The sequence below is a fragment of the Neopsephotus bourkii genome, unplaced genomic scaffold, assembly GCF_033783945.1.
Source record: "Neopsephotus bourkii isolate Nb327-2 ecotype Australia unplaced genomic scaffold, CSIRO-AGI_Nbou_v1 NB_1468, whole genome shotgun sequence".
NCBI lineage: Eukaryota > Metazoa > Chordata > Aves > Psittaciformes > Psittacidae > Neopsephotus > Neopsephotus bourkii.
Window position 1 is genome coordinate 473143 of NW_026901945.1, and position 18206 is coordinate 491348.

At 54.9% G+C, this 18206-nt stretch overlaps 1 protein-coding gene across 3 annotated transcripts; it reads left to right on the plus strand.

Moving 5' to 3' along the window:
* Positions 1-59: 59 nt before the first annotated feature.
* On the plus strand, positions 60-18188 carry OCRL (OCRL inositol polyphosphate-5-phosphatase). Of its 3 annotated transcripts, XM_061368957.1 has the most exons (23): positions 60-250; positions 700-779; positions 1548-1586; positions 2228-2338; positions 2415-2510; positions 2894-3014; positions 3103-3264; positions 3774-3875; positions 4312-4426; positions 5902-6018; positions 6138-6325; positions 7310-7421; positions 8464-8573; positions 9497-9632; positions 10484-10594; positions 10905-11070; positions 11289-11524; positions 14297-14320; positions 16325-16444; positions 16584-16668; positions 17094-17221; positions 17858-17969; positions 18048-18188. In XM_061368957.1, exons 1-23 carry the CDS (start codon positions 75-77, stop codon positions 18170-18172), a joined length of 2772 nt encoding a protein of 923 aa, XP_061224941.1. In that variant the 5' UTR covers positions 60-74; the 3' UTR covers positions 18173-18188. The 3 variants fall into 3 exon arrangements, 2 of the variants coding, with proteins under 2 accessions (XP_061224941.1, XP_061224942.1); XR_009727775.1 differs by lacking the exon at positions 18048-18188 and having other exon boundaries at positions 16584-16679; positions 17089-17221; positions 17858-17967; XM_061368958.1 differs by lacking the exon at positions 14297-14320.
* The last annotated feature ends 18 nt before the right edge of the window (positions 18189-18206 follow it).

Consider the following 18206-nt stretch of genomic DNA (forward strand, 5'->3'; position numbering starts at 1 on the left):
GCGGTGCGCGGAGGGCGCCTCTCTGCGCGCCGCCAGTGACCAGCGCGGAGTCGCCGGGAGACCGAGGCGCCGCCATGGAGCCGCGCTCTGCGGCCTGGGGCCTGCCCGTGTCCGGCGGGGGCTGCCCGGGGTCGGGCAGCTGCACGAGGGGCCGGGGGGCAGCGGCGCAGAGCGTGGCCGGCGCGGAGCTGCGTGCCGGGCGGCGGGAGCCCTGCGTGCTCAGCCTGGCTCGGCGGGGCGGCCGCTACGGGTGAGTGCGGGCCGCGGCGGGGCGCGGGCATTTGGCCCGGCGGACGGGTTGCGGGGCCCGGTCGCGCTGGGAGCCGGGCCGGTGACGGGGATCTTGGGCCGTGGGGGCGCCTCGTCCCTGAACTGTTTCTCGTGCACTGCCGCCGAGCCCGCTCCGGGCTGGGCGCGGGGACCCTCGAGGGGGACCGGGAAACCACGGAGCTGCTGCGGCAGAAAGGGCGTTGGGCACCTGCCCCCGATGCGGCCGCATCTGCCCCGAGTGCCCTATCCAGCCTTTCCCTCCTCCCCGGCGCCCTCAGCCCGTGCGGCTCTGGGGCTGTTTGCCCCTTTCCGTGCTCCTCTCCCGTAGTACAGCGATAGAGATCTGTAAGTGCGGGTCTCTCGCCTCTGCCTCCGTACGCAAGCAGGGAGCTGCTCGTCTGCTCTTACAAGCCTTTCTCCTATCTCCAGGATACTTATCCAGTCCCAGGAGAAGGACAGCTCCGATCCGGATTACATCCCCATCAACAGCCGCTTCAGATGTGTGCAAGGTACTGCTGCCAGAGCCAGCACTGCCGCGTCTCAGCGGTTCTTGCCCTGCCCATGAGCGCCCGCACGGGCCTGATGCTCTTTCCCCCTGAAACTAAAACTTACCACCCATGGAATGCTGTTTCCTCCTTGCTGCTTGGGTCAGCTTCCCCTGCCGGCACTCAGCTTGGGGGGGACGTGGTGGCTCATCAGTGGGGGGCTTGATGTCAGGTAGAGCCTGAAATCTGGTGCCTGCTGGTGTCTGTCTTCATGCTTCTCGAGAGCACGAGTTGGGAGCTTTACTCTGGTTCCTGCATGTTTAGATCAAAACTTCTGTGGGGGCTGGTGAGCTGTCAGCTTCCAGCCACGGAATAGAACAGAACTCCAGGCTTTGCCCTGGGAGAACTGAAACAGCAGCACCCATCCCTGGGGCAGTTACTTGTTCAGGAATGAAAGCATGTTTCCCTGGGCTAGCTGAAAGCCTCTGTGCAACCCAGCGTGATTCTGCCCATCCCTTCAGTGTGTAGGGCAAGCTCTCAAGTTCATTGTCAGGTTGGTCTTTCCCCAGAGTGATGCTGGACAAACCGTCTGGATGTGGGAACCTCCCCTGTGACTCTGGGGTGGTGGGAAGTGAATGTCCAGACAGGACTGTGCCTTCTGCTAGAGCACATGAGTAGTGCAGATGCAGGTCGCAGCTCCTCTGTGGCTGGCAGCAGGCAGTGTGCTTTCTGAGTGCTCAGTTACTGCAGCATCCCGTGTGACCTCTCCTGATCCCATGTTTCTCTTTCCAGAGGCAGAAGAAACGCTGCTGATTGATATAGCTGCAAACAGTAAGTTTCTTAAGTGCAGCTGTGAGGCTATGGCTGCTTTTGGGGATCAGGCTGGGCACTGCCACACACTCTTTTTACCTTCAGAACCTCCCTCTGTGCTTTGTGCTCGCCTTTGGTGAAGCAGGGATTGTGTTTCCCCGATGATGTGCTCTGGCTCTTTGACAGTTGGGTCTCATGACAGATGTGGTTTTAAATGCCCAGATTAAAGTGTTGGCAGTTGGTCAAAGTTTAACTTCTTCAGTCCTTTCTCCAGGCCCTGCACTGCTCTCCGAACCACCCAAAGCTCCTTTCATCCCTTTGGCCTGTTCTTGAGCCAGGGCTACTGTGGGCTGTGTCAGTGCTGACAGCGCTCTGGGTGGTCACCAGTGCGGCTTTCCCCTTCAGAAGTTTCTTTCACACTTTTAGAGCTCACAGTAGGGAGGAGTATTCCTAAAGCCAGGAGAACATAACTGATGATAGCCCAAGCTGGGGAGGGGGATCTCAGCAGCACAGGGCTGTTAGCTTAAATGCAGATTTCCATTGGAAGCGATAGCTTGAAGCTGGCTTTCGTGGATGAGCTCAGAGGACACACAGAAATCTGCCACTCCTGGGGTGCAGCATCTGCAGCCAGCAGGGCTGAGAGTGTCTGTGTGTGCCTGCAGCAGGCTGCAAGGTCCGGATCCAAGGTGATGAGGCAGCAGAGCGGCTCTTTGAAATCCCAGATGAGGAGCATTGCTTGGGGTTCCTGGCGGAGGTGCAGAGCATCCAGGAAGGTAACAGAGGTGCAGGGTGTTTGGGGTGGCCCCACTGCCACCACTTCCTCACTGGCCTGATAATTATTTTTTCCAGCCCACCTTAAAGCTTCTCCTATGGAGCCAAAGGACTCATCCAGCTGGCATCAGGTGGAGAAGAAACCCCCGGGCCTCTCACAGGCCTCTTCTTCAGGTACTGAACTCACTGTCACCTCTCATAAAACCACAGACGGGGTTGGGTTGAAAGGGACCTTAATGCTTCTCCAGCTCCAACCTCTGCCACGAGCAGGGACACCTCCCACTGGAGCAGCTTGCTCCAAGCCCCTGTGTCCAACCTGGCCTTGAGCACTGCCAGGGATGGGGCAGCCACAGCTTCTCTGGGCACCCTGTGCCAGCGCCTCAGCACCCTCACAGGGAAGAGCTTCTGCCTAAGAGCTCATCCCCATCTCCCCTCGGGCAGGTTAAAGCCATTCCACTGCTATTATCACTTGTGGTTTCACTTTCTGTGATCCTTCCTTCTTGATCTGAGCAGTTTTAAGTGGTTTGTCAGGCATTGTGCTGATTTTTTCATGACAGGGGCTCTCGGGTTTGAGGATGACTTCACTGCTCTGAGCCTAGAAGAGAAAAGAAATGGGCAAAACCACCAAGCAGGCTCTCGCCGGGAGCCCCCCCCACCTCCCGTGCCTCAGAACAGGCAGTAAGTAGCATGGGCAATCTGTTCCCTTTTTCCCTTCTCTGCCTAGACAGCAGAACTGGTTCTGAAGCTGCTCTTGCTTCCTTCCTAGATTCCACCGAGAGAGAGAAGGTTCATCCAGAGACCAGCCAAAAGTGACCAACACAATGCGCAAGATGTTCCTGCCCAACAGCCAGTCAGGGCAGCGAGAGGGGCTCATCAAGCACCTGCTTGCCAAGAGGGAGAAGGCGTACGTCAACCTTCACAACTTCAGGTGAGAGCTGTCCTGAGCAGTGAGCGCAGGGCCACGGCACTGTCACCTCTGCTGGGAGCTTGCATCCAGCCCCGGTTTGAAACCTCACAGCTACTGGTGTGTGGCAGCTCTGGTGGCCAGGCAGGGGCAGCGAGTGCCTGTGCTGCAGCTTCACGTTGTATGTCTGATCTCTCAACACCTCGCTTGGGTGAAGGGAGGATAAAGGTGCTGTCCCACCACACTGTCCTAGTACTGCCCCACATGACACGGTGTTAAAAAAAGCCAGATGTTCACTGGCCATGGTGAGACATCCTTAGCTCTGTAGCATGATGAGCGTCACTGAAAACCAAGCCTGGAAGAGCTTCAGTTGCCCCTTAGCTGGGACAGCTCGTAGATGTCTGCTCCCAGCCTGGGCTGGGAGCCCTGAGCCCGTTTGGGAGGCTTCTGTGCTCTGAGCCCATTGGAGAGACTGTGCTGACACTGGCACTGTCTCTGTGTTTTCTAACGGTTCAGCTGCTTTTGTGTTGCAGATTTTTTGTGGGAACGTGGAATGTGAATGGGCAATCTCCAGACAGTGGCCTGGAGCCCTGGCTGGTGTGTGACATGGAGCCTCCAGACGTCTACTGCATCGGGTGAGCAGCAGCCACCTTGTATGTACACATAGTGCTGGGCTTCTTGCTGCTCCTGCTTGGATCCTGCTGGGCTGTATTTGGTGTAAGCTCTTTAGACGTTCCACAAAGCTGAGCTATGTCTCAGAGGAGCTGTCTGAGGCGTAGGAGCCAGCTGGATGAAGCAGAGTACTGGGTTAAAGGCTGGCATGACATAATAGAACATCCCTTAGGGCATGCGCAGAGCTCTCTGGTTGTCCTCTACCCAGAGTAATGCTGGTCAGAGACAGTTGCTGGCATGTGTTGTGTGGGGTCTTGGAGGCACTGTGGGGAAATTCTGCTGTTTCACTTAGCAAGTGGGAGTAAGGAGCCTCTCTTTCAAACTGGAGGCTTCACATTGGCCTCCCTGAGGGTGGGCTCTCAGTGAGCTGGGACGTGCTCAGTGAACCTGGTTTTGTAGATTCCAGGAGTTGGACCTCAGCACGGAGGCTTTTTTCTACTTTGATTCTGTGAAGGAGCAGGAGTGGCTGGCTGCTGTGGAGAAGGCCCTGCACCCCCACGCCAAGTACAAGAAAGTGAGTTGTTTTCAGTGCTGGGGTCTGGCACTATGGGAAGAGAAACAGGCTACCACTTCACAAGCACAGTGACTGGAGGAACCAAGGATGTGTGCTGGGAATGTGTGTGCTGTTAACACGCCAAATGAAATCTAGAGAGTCTGTTGCTGCCCCAGAGATGTAAGGGGATACTGTGCTTTGATGCAGAAGTTTATAAAGATGGGGATCAAAACAAGGTGATGAATACAAGGTGGGTGTCAGGGAGGTGGTGTGTTCAGCAGGATCCCAGCAGGCTCTCTCTCTGTGTTACCCTCCCATCCTTACTGTGGAAGCAAGGCATGTCTTGAGCTGGTAAATTCAGTTAATAAATTATCCCATGAGGAGAAGTCTTCCCGAGGCTTCTGCCTTGGGTCAGAACTCAGCCGTGGCAGCAGGATGTTCTGCCTGGTTCAGAGCAAGCCCCTGGTTTTATCTCTGCTGTAGCAAACATTTCTACCAGCCAGGAGTACATGACTCAGTTTCCCCACCCTCCTCAGCCCCCCGTGCCTCTCCCACCCCTGTCCTGCTCGCTTTGGGTTTTGCTCAGTCACTCTTCCAGCTGACCTTGGATTTCGGCTTCACCCCTTGCTGCATAGGCTTAATCCCAACACATCTGAACGGTTTTATGCCTCTAAAGGGGGTGTATGCACTGTCCTCGAGGAGATTAGGCCTTGTCTCTGGCTTTCCAAGTTATGGCCCTACTGTTTTGAAGGTACCAGGAGGTCCTGGGCTGGAGAGTGCATTGGCACGGGTGAAAGATCAGTGCAGACTTGAGCTCCCTGCTGGGACTGTACACATCAGGGCTGTGTTAATGCCTCTGGGCTGAGCTCTGCAGTAGAGAACTTCATAGCTCCAGGAAAAGGCTCTTTGCGTTAGAGAACAAGGGCTTTCTGACAAGCAGAGAGTTTGTGTAGCTGGGGGGGGGCTGCCTTTTGATACCCCACGTGTCAGGTGTGTTTGCCTCAGGAAACAAAAGCTCTTCTGTCCATTCCTCACTGCCTCCACGGTAGTTCTGGGTAAGCAAAGGTGAGCACTGAGTCCCAGCTGGACCCGTGGCCAGCAGCTCTCTGCTGAAGCACTGGAGGTATCTTCCTCTGGTAGTTTTGGTGACTTGAGCAGAGCCAAAGGCTGAGACCTCCCCAGCAGCTCTGCTACGTATTTGTTGTGTTCCTCTTACCTCATGAGATGAGTCTTGTTTGTAGGGAAGCACCAGAGTGGGGACTGCAGTGAGCTCAACACAGCTGATGGCTACTGGGTGTGACAGATTGTCCTCCAGAACCTTGCTTTGGGACAGGAGGTCCTGTGGGTGGTGTTGCAAGCAGGGATTGCCTACAAAACATGACAAGGAAGAGAGAGAGAAGAAGAGCCAGAGAATAAGAACAGCAGGGAGATCCGAGGTGCTGCATCTCAGTGGCAGGCTGGGAACTGAAGATCCAGGATCCCTTTTACTGTTGCAGGTGCAAATGGTCCGTCTGGTTGGGATGATGCTGCTCATATTTGCAAAGAAGGATCAGCTGAGCAATATCAGAGAGATTGTGACGGAGTCTGTGGGCACGGGAGTCATGGGGAAGATGGTGAGTCACCAGCACCAGCCCCTGCAAGAACAGGACGACTGGGTCTGTCCCCATCTGAGCCATCCCATTTCCTCCCCGAGGCCTCACCTTCTCTCACTGCTGCTCCCTGCTCCCCCCAGGGCAACAAGGGCGGTGTGGCCGTGAGGTTTGTGTTCCACAACACCACTTTCTGCATCGTCAACTCCCACCTCGCCGCGCATGTGGAGGACTTCGAGCGGCGGAATCAGGACTACAAGGACATCTGTGCTCGGATGAGTTTTGTAACCCCAGATGAGAGCCTACCTCACGTCAACATCATGAAACACGAGTGAGTTTGCTCGGCTGATTTCCCTTTAGGTGTTGAATAATCCAAATCAGACTCAGCCACGTGTGTGACAAAGCACATAAGTGAAGTTTTCATAAACCTGATGCAAATGATTAATACTTCTGTAGTTAACATTTAAACCATTTAAAAACTGGAAATAAAATGCAGACTGGATTATAGTACAGAAAAAACTCCAAATACTAGATTATCCTTGATTTCTGCTAATGGAAATGTTGAGGTTTGGCTATAAACAGGAAGAGCTTTGATGCCAGAGAGGGGTTTAGATTTTAATCTTTAAATGAAACCTTTATGGGGTAAAGAGCGAGTAGCACAAGTGTTTCTTAGGTGCTGGTGATGGGAAGGATGAAGGCCTGTTAGAAGGCCCAGAGAGGAGCAGGGTCAGAGCAGGCACTGATGAGGTGCAGCTGAGACATAAACTTGTCAGGAACCCAGCTGTGCTTTGGCAGCTCTACCTCAGCCCGTCTGTGCTAGGCAGGGGATGTAGCATTGGCCTGGGCTGCCCGAGAGGAAGGCAGTGGAAAAGGAAGTGGCAAAGCTGTGGTGTTAGAGCAGCCCAACAGCCCAGCCCTGCGTAACGAGCCCTGTCACTGCCCTCTTCTGTGCACCAGCAGAGCCTCACCACCCCCTGGATTTTGTGTAGCCCGAGAGGTTATGAAGGTGCTGAGATGCAGCTTTCCCTTCGTTAGAGTTGGTGGTGGTGTGGGGATGTTCTCAAACTGAGGCAAGCTCCAGTATCTCCCACTAAATCAAGTCTTCTGTCCTATGAGGGATTCCAAAGGGGATGGGGTTAGTGCTGTAGTGCCAGAAATCCTGCTGGCAGACTCAATCTTTCATGTCTCCTTTCGTCTTCCATGTTTCTCAACCTCAACCACCAGCCACCCACCATCTGTTCTCCTACACCCTTCTCCCCTGCATGGCCTGTGGTAATAACTACTGGCTCTTCTGCATGTTTGCCTCTGGTTTCAGTGTTGTCATCTGGCTGGGAGACTTGAACTACAGGCTTTGTCTCCCTGATGCCAGTGAAGTGAAAAGTCTCATCAGTAAGAACGAGCTTCAGAAGCTGCTGACATATGACCAGGTCAGTGAACTCTGCTTACATTTGCTGTGTACTCTTGAGGGCATCTTGGTTTGGCATACGCCTGGGCTTGGGAGGAGCTGGCAAATAAGCATCTGTATATGCAGATGTAGACCCTTGACAGAGCTGGGGGTGTCCTGGTGACATCAACCCTGCAAACGAAAGCAGATTGTACCTTATATTGGCGTTCACTGTGTGACTCTGGCAATTCCTGTATCTTTGCATCTCAGTGGCAGAGTTCTTCCTCTCTTACGTACAAACTGCAGACTAGAACATCAGAACTGGTAACAGCAACTACAGCTGCTGCAGTCAGTGTTCTGGAGGAGGTGTTGATTTGGAGACCAGCACCTGTAGCCAGGGCAAGGCCCTGTCTCAGCCAGGCTGACCCCAGTTCTTTGCTGAAGCTTTCCCCACTCAGCATTTCCTTGAAGCTCGCTGAAAATTGGGATAGCACAAGATGTGCCTATAAGATGAAGGGCTGTACCTGTGAAACGTGAACAGACATGGTGTGCCACCATCTCGATGACACACAACAGTGAATCTGGTTGGCTCTGCTCTGAAGCTCATTTCTGTCCTGTGGGGCTTCGTGCAGCAAATAGCTTGGATTTTTTATGAGGAAAACAACTGAGGAACAGGAAGGTGGTGCCAGGTTGTCAGCCCAGCACCCTGCGGGAGGCTGCTGCTGAAGTGATCGGCACTGAAGTATTTGTGATGGTGATGCTTAAGCCTGAAAACTAATGAAGGTGTTTAGCATGAGTGAAGCAACTAATATTTCCATTTAGTGCTGTTTTCTGCCTGCGTGTTTCAGTGGGCAGCACTGTGCCAGAGGGCGCTCAGTCTGGTTAGGAAACATTCCATTCCTGCTGAGGTTTTACCTTTTTTGAAGGTTTGAGGTCTGGGAGGTGGTTTGGGGGTGTCTGGTGAACCCCATAGCCCCAGGCTCCAATTACTCTGCCTGTAGATCTACTCTCTGACACTGCTCTATGTGTTGGGGGAGTGTTTGGGTGGGTTTGGTGTGTTTTACAGTGTTCTTTCTCTGCTTCAGCTGAATATTCAGCGCATGCAGAAGAAGGCGTTTGCCGATTTCACCGAGGGAGAGATTAAATTCATCCCCACATACAAATATGACTCTAAAACAGACCGCTGGGACTCCAGGTAAATCACCTGCCTGTGCATACCTTTACCTGTTACACAAAAAGCAGTTCCTCATAAAACTTGACTTCCTCCTTCCTGGAGCTGGCAGTCCCCCCAGTGCTGTGCTGGTGGCTGGAGTACAAACAGCTTTACATTCCTTTGTTGTCCCTGTTGTCTGGAATAGGCAGAGCCTGTGTCCGTTGACCAGGGACTTGCCTTAAACCTCAGCTGCTGCTGATTCCAAGGGGTGAAGCGTGCACTCAGAGATGGCCCTGCACTGGTGGGGGGTTCTGCTGCCAGAGACAGACAAAGGATGAGAAAGGAATTAGAGAGGTTAAGGAAGCGCTCTCTGGGTCGGCCTGTTCCCTGACCTGCACAGTGATTCCTGCTTGGTGCCTCCCATTGGTATTCCTGTGTCTGCTGCAGAAGTTTGCTCCAAATGGAGAAACTCCCAAGGAGGACTTACAAACCATTCAGAGACTGGGTTTTGCTCTGCCTGTGTTTATGAATTAGCACAGTAGTTAATCTGCAGAAAGATAGCCCAGAATTCAGAGTTCATAACCGAGTAGTAATAGCTGAGTAGACTTTTCATAGTGGAAACAATAGCAATGGGTCAGACTGTAGTGGGCAGAAAGATACGGCAGCAAAAGAAACCAGGGCAGCCCGGGTCATAGTACACATGGCTTCAGTCTGTGAAAGCAGCCGTGGCTGACGTTGGTTTATTGCCTGATGCTGGAAAGGATGGGGAATTTCAGCCTACTGCACAGGGAAGGGGGAAGAGAGCAGAAGAAATAGCACGGTGTTCGAGTGGAGGGGAGCAATGGGAGTTCAGCCCCTCTGCAGTCAGTCCATGGGGGTGGCTGAGCTGCTGGGCTGAGAGGAGGAGCAGCTCGAGGCTTCATTGGGATTGCTGGATGTCCCTGGCAGCCTGTTTCCCTTCACAGTGGGAAGTGTCGTGTGCCTGCATGGTGCGACCGGATCCTGTGGAGAGGGGGGAGCATCACCCAGCTCCGCTATGGCAGCCACATGGAGCTGAAGACCAGCGACCACAAGCCCGTCAGCGCGCTCTTCCGCATCGGGGTAACGACTCTCATGTGCTGGGGTGGGGCTGTGAAGCCAAGGTACCTCTGCTAGTGCTGTTGCAGTGGGACAGAGTAGTAAAGCCAAAGTGTGTCCATGGAGGAAGCGTGCTGCAGAGTGCTGGCTCCTGCAGCAAACAGCACAGTGCTGTGGCCAGGACAGCGTCGCCCCATGGTAACAGGGGAAATCTGGGGTTTACCCCAACTGGTGTGGTCGTGCAGTCACTGCAAGTGACTGCTTCAGTGGTGCTGCTTGGCTTCCAGGGTATAACCCAGGATAGCTACTGCTGCTAGTGGGTGAGCTGCTGGTTTCTTTCTTCCACAAATAGACACAGCAGAAACCTGCAATAGGTGTCCCTGCTGTTGCAGTGTTGCCTCTGGTGTGTTAAGAGAAGTGTGTCACTGGTTCACATCTGGATTTCTTAGTGCTGAACAGCTGGCAGCAGGTTTGGGTTCCCCAGCTTGCCAAGTGGAGACGGTCCATGTCCATATTTGCTACCTACTACTCCTTAGGTAGCTCAGGCCTCCTTAAAGGAGAGCTTTTCTCCTCTTCCTCTAGAGAATCGTGTAATGCTGTGGGGTGCCAGTGCTGACCCCAGAGACCACCCCCAGGAATCTCCCAGCAGTGTGGTCAGTGGCCAGGAAGACCCAGGTAACATCAGCGGGGGTAAAACACAAGTGAAGATGCACACACAGCTTGGAGGTGCCTCCACATACGTGGATTCTCTCAGGTTCCCAGCTGCACGTAGCAAGTGCTTAGAGAAATAGTTCACTCCCGCAGCTGGCTCATGATCAAAGAGTCCCAGTGAAGGGGGTCAGGAAGATTGCTGAGTGTTTCCTGGTCTCCCACAGGTAAAGGTTGTGGATGAGCAGAAGTATCGCAAGTTGTTTGAAGACATTGTTCGCTTAATGGACAGAATGGAGAACGACTTCCTGCCTTCGCTGGAGCTAAGCAGGAGAGAAGTGAGGATGAAACCTGCCACTTCCCACCTTGTCACTGCCCTACACAGCAGCCATGGAAGTGCTAGAGCTACTTTTAAAGACTTTGATTCCATAAACTGGATTATGGGAAATTGGACTTTACCCATTATCTTATGCTCAGGAGTTGGATTAGAAGGGACATCTTGGCTTGGCTTCTTGGCAGGTCTTCTGCTGGGAGTTCTGCGTTGTGTGGGCACTTCCTGTCACGGGCTGCTGCTGCAGAGTCTGGGGGCCTACCTGTGTGTCCCCTCCTGGCTGCTAACCTGCTCTGTGTTTTCTCTTTGCCCTGCAGTTTGAGTTTCAGAACGTGAAGTTCCGTCAGCTGCAGAAGCAGAAGTTCCAGATCACCAACAATGGGCAGGTCACCTGCCACTTCTCCTTCATCCCCAAGCTGAACGACAACCACTACTGTAAGCCATGGCTGCGAGCCGAGCCCTGTGAGGGTTACCTGGAGCCAGGTGAGCTTCACCGTGGTTTCTCCATGTGTGCTGGTGTAGATTCCCCCCCCACCTCCATCCCGTCCATCCTGTCATTCCCATGTCTCACCTTTCTTGCCATTGCTTCTGTCTGTTTGTCTTCTCGGTTCTGTGGCCTTGGTCCCTGCTGCTGTATGTTTGTCCTTGTCGCCCCTTTTAGAGAGTGACTGTGAGTTCTTGAGAGCTCCTGTCTGTTGCAGATGAGAGCACAGACATCTCCCTGGACGTGTACGTCAGCAAGGACTCGGTGACCCTCCTGAACTCCGGTGAGGATAAAATTGAGGATATTCTTGTCCTTCACTTGGACCGGGGGAAGGATTATTTCCTCACCATCAGTGGGACCTACCTGCCCAGCTGCTTCGGCACCTCCCTGGAGGCCTTATGCCGAATGAGACGACCGATCCGAGAAGTTCCAGTCACCAAACTCATTGACCTGGTGAGTAGCTGCATTCTGGAGCAGCTCCCTAACAGGGAGAGAGCAATTTCCCCTCTCTTTACTCCTAAAAGCAGGAGTGATGCCCTCAGTGTGGGTCAGCTGCGCTGGCTCCTAGCTGAGGCACTTTTTCTGGAGCTCCTTTCTGTGCTCCTTTCCTATGCTCCTTTGTTCTTTCCCTCCACCACAACCAATGGCTTTGAACAGCAAGTGCTTTATCCCAGTTTCTGAGTAGGTTCTAAATGTTGTTTGGAGGAACAAAAAGGGATCCCAGCACCTTGTGCTTTGTGGTACTGTCAGCCTCAGCCGGGTGGCACTGCTGTGTCACAAGAGGTATGCCTGAAATGCTCTCCTCTGAGGTGCCCAGGCTGCTGCTGCAGTGACAGGGCTCCAGGGTCCTTTTCCTTCTGCTGGTTGTGGCACTTGCACTGTTCAAGGGGAGGAACAAGCAAAAGCAGGACCAAGAGAAGGACTCTGATGCTGGTCAGTGTGCTGATGGGTGCAGCTCAGCCCGTGGCCAGTCTCGCAGCCTCTCTGGCCAGTTCCTCTCCCTCTGACCACTGTGACCCAGCTCTCCAGCAGCTACACCAGGCTCTTGCTGCCTTCTGCCATTCCCACCTCTGGCTGTGTCTGCTTTTCTCCCAGGCCCAGCATACAGAAAGGGTGGTTTTATACCAGAGTTCTGGTTCTGCCATCACAAGATCAGGTGAAGCAGAGCCCAGGAGGTGAGATGCAGGGTTTGCCTCCTCCATTCACACAGCTCATCCTGGCTGCAGGCTCCTCATGCTCTTCAAGATTCAGCTGAAAATCAGTCTTGTTCTAAAAGTGTCTTAACTTGTTCTGGAGCATCTCATCGGTCCTGGGGCTGTTCCACCTGCCTTTTCCTGCTCAGTGTTCAGCACTCATTTCTCGCTTGATGGACAGGAACTCAGGCCCACTCTTATTTTCTGCCCTCACAGACACACATTGTTGCTTTTCTAAGGGTACTTTTGAGGCTTATTCTGCTTCCTTTACCACCTTCTGTTGTTCAGTGAAATGTACAGAAGTACAGGAAGCAAACCAGATACAGGAAGTAAACCAGTGAGAGAAAAGCACCCTGTCACCATATCTGCAGCATAGTCTCTGCTTTTGGGGAGGTCAGTGTGACTTCAAGACCTTGATCATAACAAGCTAAGCAAACTCACGGAGCACCATGTAACCGCTCAAAGCAAAATGCAGTCACTTGGATTATAAAGCTGCTGTCATGTTAGAGCTATTTTTAGGTCTTTTGGTTTTGATCATATCTGTGCGGTGGGAAATGCCATGGGGCCGGAGGAGCCCTTCCCACAGGCAGAGCAGTGCCTGTGCTACCCAGATGTGTTCTGGTCCTTGTGTGATTTCACTGAGAGTTAGGCTGTGCATGAGGCAGGCACTGTGTGTGTGTGTCTGTGTGTAGAACCATTTCCCCTCCTGCATGTAGGTAGTGTTAGGGCTCATCATTCACTGCAGTGGGTGCGTTTCTCAGCCTGGCTGGGCGCTGTGTGTTGCCTTCAGCAGAGGGAGACTTGGAGAACCCAGACAAGGTCTGAGAGGTGGTTCGATGCAGGGTAGCAGACAGCAGGTGGAAGCTTGCTTGGAAATGGCTCCTGGTTCTCTTGGGAGAAGCTGCTGATGCTCGAGCATCCCACCTTTGGGATTGCAGTGTTAGAGTCTCACCGTGGTTTTGTCTTGGGATCCTACTGTGGGCTTTACAAAGCCTCTTGAAGGATCTTTGCCAGGAGCGGGTTATTCTCACAGAGCCAGTGGTGCTGAAGAGCACAGAAGAGAGGTGACGAGCAGGGCAGTCAGTCAGGTAGGTGGGGGTGGGACTGTTGAGGTGACTCAGAAGGGAGCAGGCTCCTGTGCAGCCTGGCTGGCTTATTCCCAAACTTGGGACCGGGCGAGGAGCCTGCATCAGCTTGTGTTCTGAGCAAGCTGTGCCCTGCAAGAGACTGGGCTGTTGTGGCTGAGCAAGCCTCCAAAGGCAGCAGCACTGCAAGACACCGGGCAGCATCAGGATGTGTGGTTGTGTCAAGCATAGCCCTTGAATGCGTTCTGATTACTCCCACCCTGAAATGTTGATCCATCGAGCTCAGCTTGGGCAACGTGCTTCAGTTTCCTCCTGTGGGCTCCACCCAACAGCTTCTCCCCTCTGCCCCACCAGCCTGCAGCGTGCTGGTGGATGCTGGATGTCAGGGTTGCCCGAGGGATGGGACATGCAGCCTGGAGGGGCTTTGCTGAGCTCCGTGCGGCATGCTAATGCTATTAGGTAGAGGCAGCATGGGGTTTTGAGCACAAACACTCATTTCCCTGGCAATGCACAAAGCTGCTTAGGGGGCCTGACAGCTCCACAGCTGCCACAAGCTGAGGAGCACAGACTGAATGTTTTAGATGTGGCCTGGTCAGGGGGGAAGGTGGCTGGAATGATGCGGGAATGTTGATTTCTGCCTGGGAAGCTTTGGGAAGTTCATCCTGGCAGACACCTCTCAGCCTGGGCTGTTCTGTATGTGAGCAGCGCTGCTGGCAGGCCCCTGTGAGGAGTTGGTACAAATCCTGGCGAGGCTGGGCATCATGTGAGCAGGATTTGTGCTCGTTGGCAGGCAGATCTCTCGCAGCAGATTTAAGTTCGGCCATGTCAGCAGAACGCATGAGGACCCAGCTTTCACTGGTGATGCAAACTGGCTTTCTGCTTACTTGGAGCGTGGTTCTCCCCCCTAACCATACTTTTTCCTCTTCTCTCTTTCCCACTGCTTTCAGGGAGAAGACAGCTTCTTAGAAAAGGTAACACAACTCCTTGCTGGGGTCCTGCTTCTCATGACCTGTCTGTAGCGAGTGGGTATCCCCATTGCCTGCTGCAGAGGGAAGGGAACGGGGTGCAGAGGCAGCGTTTGTCCCAGCAAAACCCCTTAGCAACACTGTGGGCTGCATGAGAGCTGCATCCCACACATCCCATCCACTGCCAGAGCACAGAGTGACCCTGCAGCCAGGATGGGGTGAGCCCAATTTGCTGATCAGAGCTCAGCAGCTGTCTCTGGTGACAGACACAGAGCTCCCCTTATTCCAGCAGTGAAACCATTGGCACCCTGTAGCATACGTGAGTTGCCTCTAACCGTGCCCATCAGGTGGGGTTCACCTCGGCACCCTGTGCAAAGGGGGCTGAATTAACGCTGACATACTCTGCTCCTCCCATCTTGCTGCATCCTTGTGGAGGCTGAGGAAGGGCCTTGCACGGGGACAGATGTTCCTCTGCTGCCTCACAGCCCAAGGGAAGGGTCCCTGCTTTGCTTTGCACTCGTGCTCTGCACTGGAGGCTGAGCGGGTCAGATCTGCCACTGAGGAGCAGGTGGGAGGTGCTGGGATGTGTGACAGGTACATTCCTGCTCCCTTGCACCTGTCCACACCTTTGGTGGCTCGTTGGAGCTGGCTCTGTGCTGGTGTCCTGGGCTGGGTGGCTTTTCCATCCCCACGCTGCCAGAGCAGTGGCAGGATAAAACAGGAGAGAGAATGGATGAACCCTCTCAAGAGGGGATTGAAGGCAGGTGGTGAACCAGATGAAGCTCCCAGGCTGGTCCTGGCAGAGGGGAGGGAGGAGCCTGGTTCCTGCCTCTGGGCAGAGCCTTTGCAACCAGGTCTCCTCCTCCCTTTCTCTTTTCTTTCGCCTTCCGTTGCCCGCACACGGCAGGAGAGGGCGCTCGGTGCCCGGCCAAGGCACACGGGAAGCCGAAGGCTCCTGCTCTTCCTCCTCATCTTAAGGAGCTCTGAGCCATCTCCTCTTCCTCTGCTCTAAGCCACCGGGGTCTGTGCCTTGGGGGTGTCTGCAGCTATCCAGTGATGCCAAGGGCAGCCTCTGGCACTGTGCCCCTGTGCTGCAGTGGTGCTGGCCTGGGGTTTGCTGCTGAGGAGCCCTTGACTCGCAGGGAGGCTGCACAGCTCTCACTGCTTCCCCCTCGAAGGAAGGGAAGCTGTAACGCTCTTGCCTGACACGCTGCTTCCCAGCCTCCACTGTGTGCTTGGGTGAGGGGGCAGCATGTCCTAGTGCCTGCTGGCAGTGTGCAGGGCAGAGCTGGGCTCTGTCTGTGGCCACCACCGGGGCCAAGGCACTAGCTGTGAGTGACTGTGAGGGGGAGCCACCACTGTCCCCAGGTTGGAGATGCCTGCCCTAGTGGAAGGTGTCCCTGCCCATGGAAGGGGGCTGGGACTGAATGAGCTTTAAGGTCCCTTCCAATAGAAACCAGGCTGGGATTCTGTGATTGTCACGGAAGCTGTCTGCTGGAAGAAAGCGCTTTGCATCTGGCTTGTGATGCTCCTCTGCTGGTGTCCTTGGGTTGTGTCCCCTGGTTCTACTCCTGTTCCTGCTGGTCTCTTCTGGGGGTCTGCTGAATGGGCTGCAGGGGAGCAGTGCATGGCTCTGGCCTGGGAGCACACAGGAACAGGAGGACCGTAAAATGAGAGTAAAATCAAGCAATCACTGGTCCCCATAAAGATTGTACTGCTGGAGGCTCCTGAGCACTTGAGCTTGAGCTCATCAGCTGCTTTGCATGAGTAAGTGGGAAAACGTGATGTGGTGTTGGGACAGTCTGTGTGCAGCAGATGCTCCCCTAGGGAAAATGGGGAAAGGAACCTGAGAAGACAAGGGACCTGGGGAGCGATGGCTCTGCGCTGAAGGAGCAAGTGAGGCTGGACGGGTGCTGGGTCCTGCTGCTTCTGCTCTCTGGGCTTTCTCCACCCAGGCCCTTCTGAGGGGACTGCCGTTTCCCCGACACCTCTGTGTGCTTTTGGCCGCAGGAGAAGTCTGTGCTGCAGATGGGCTCCCTGGAGAGCGAGGAGGACGGGGGGACACCGCTGCAGGTGCCAAAGGAGGTGTGGCTGCTGGTGGACCACTTGTTCAAGCACGCCTGCCACCAGGTGAGGACAGAGCCCCGTGTGCTGGGTGCCACATTCATCACTGGGCCCTGCAGCTGAGGCTGCTTTGGGGGGCGCAGCCTCCACCCCACTGTCACTGTGAGGAAGGTGATGTTGTCCATCCCTATGCTGCTTTCGGCAGGAGGACCTGTTCCAGACTCCAGGCATGCAGGAAGAGTTGGAGCAGATCATTGACTGCCTGGACACCAGTATCCCTGAGACAATCCGTATCCTTGCTGTGCCTGACTTCTGCAGGATCCTGCTGGATCACAGCCCTTGGGAGAGCTCATCTGTGGCCTTTAGCTGCAGAGTCCCCTTTATTCCCTCTGAGATAACCTCTCCTGAAGCTGAACGTGTGCTGGCTAACACAGCCACAGGGCCCCAGCTCTGGAAGCTTCTGCAAGACTGTGTCAAGGGCTGGAGCTGAGGAGCGGCTGATGGAGCAGAGGATCTATGTGGAGCTGGGAGGGGAGAGGGGCAAATGCAACAGAGGGGGAGTGGATGAGCATTTTCCATGGGTGGGGGCTAACAGAAGGAGGAGGGTGGCTTTGGGGTGGGGGTGCAGCAAGATGGGCACCATGCAGGGAGGCTGCAGGGGTGGGCAGAGGGAGGTTCCATCTCCTCACATGGCCCTTGATTCCTGTGAGCTCAGCGGGCAGCAACCACTCGGTAGCTGAGGCTCTCCTCATCTTCCTGGAGGCGCTGCCCGAGCCGGTGATCTGCTACGAGCTGTACCAGCGGTGCCTGGACTGGTCACACAGCAGCCGCCTCTGCCGGCAGGTACAGAGCTGCCCCTGGGTCCTGCTGCTGCCCCTTGGGCTGGGTGGGACATCCCAGGGGCTCTGGCGGAGCTTTCCTGCCCCAGGTCAGCACTGCAGCATCTCCAGCGGGCCTGGGGGCTCCCAAGGACACCCCATGTGTGGCCTGTGTCACCCTGAGCGTGCGGGAAGAGCAGCCCCAGGGAGTGAAGAGCCTCCACCCCACTGCTCAGAGCTGCAGTTCCTCTGCTTCCCTGAAGGACCGGGGTTGGCTCTTAAAGTGGGAAGCGAGGCCCAGCATGTCCTTGGGCTGAGGAAGAAGGTCTGGGACATGTTTTCGGTGTTTGCATCAGGAAACCTCTTGTCTCTGTGCTGCTGCTGCACAGCTACAGGGGTGAGAGCTGGGACTTGACAGGAACTGAATGGGAAGCAGGCCCTGGGCAGTGGGAATTGCCTGGGGCCACTGTTATCCTGGAGGCAGTGTTACTGGGAGCCAAAGCCCCCTGAGTGTCACCTTGGTGCTCACTTTCTAGGCCTGTGGCTCATGCAGTGGCCACACGATGGCCTCAAGACAGTGCAAAAGGGAAGCTCTGCCTGTGGAGCCTAGGCCCAGCTGTGGTGCTGGAGCTCAGGGGCTTCCCTTCTCTCTTCTCTGCAGGTGATTTTTCAGCTGCCCCGTTGCCACCGCAGTGTGTTCCGGTACCTGATGTCGTTCCTCCGTGAGCTGCTCCGATACTCCGAGGACAACAAAGTCAGCGTCACCATGATCGGTCGGTGACACTTCCCTGCTTCCCCTGTCCCCGCCAGGCTCTCGTGCCCAGTCCCTCACGCTTGTCCTTGCTTTGCAGCCGCCCTGTTCTCCAGCCTCCTCCTGCGCCCACCGCCCAACCTGGTGACCAAGCAGTCGCAGCAGGACCGCCAGCGCGCCATCAACTTCCTCTACAGCTTCTTGCTGGCTGGGGATGAGGAGTGAGCCCCCCCTGTGCTGCCTCCCCGGAGGCTCCCAG

Excerpts from the sequence above, each read along its gene's own strand:
- OCRL (XM_061368957.1), top strand. The coding sequence starts at position 75 with ATGGAGCCGCGCTCTGCGGCCTGGGGCCTGCCCGTGTCCGGCGGGGGC. Across the intron at positions 251-699 it reads CGGCGGGGCGGCCGCTACGG|GATACTTATCCAGTCCCAGG; the intron begins GTGAGTGCGGGC and ends TCCTATCTCCAG. Across the intron at positions 9,633-10,483 it reads GCGCGCTCTTCCGCATCGGG|GTAAAGGTTGTGGATGAGCA; the intron begins GTAACGACTCTC and ends GGTCTCCCACAG.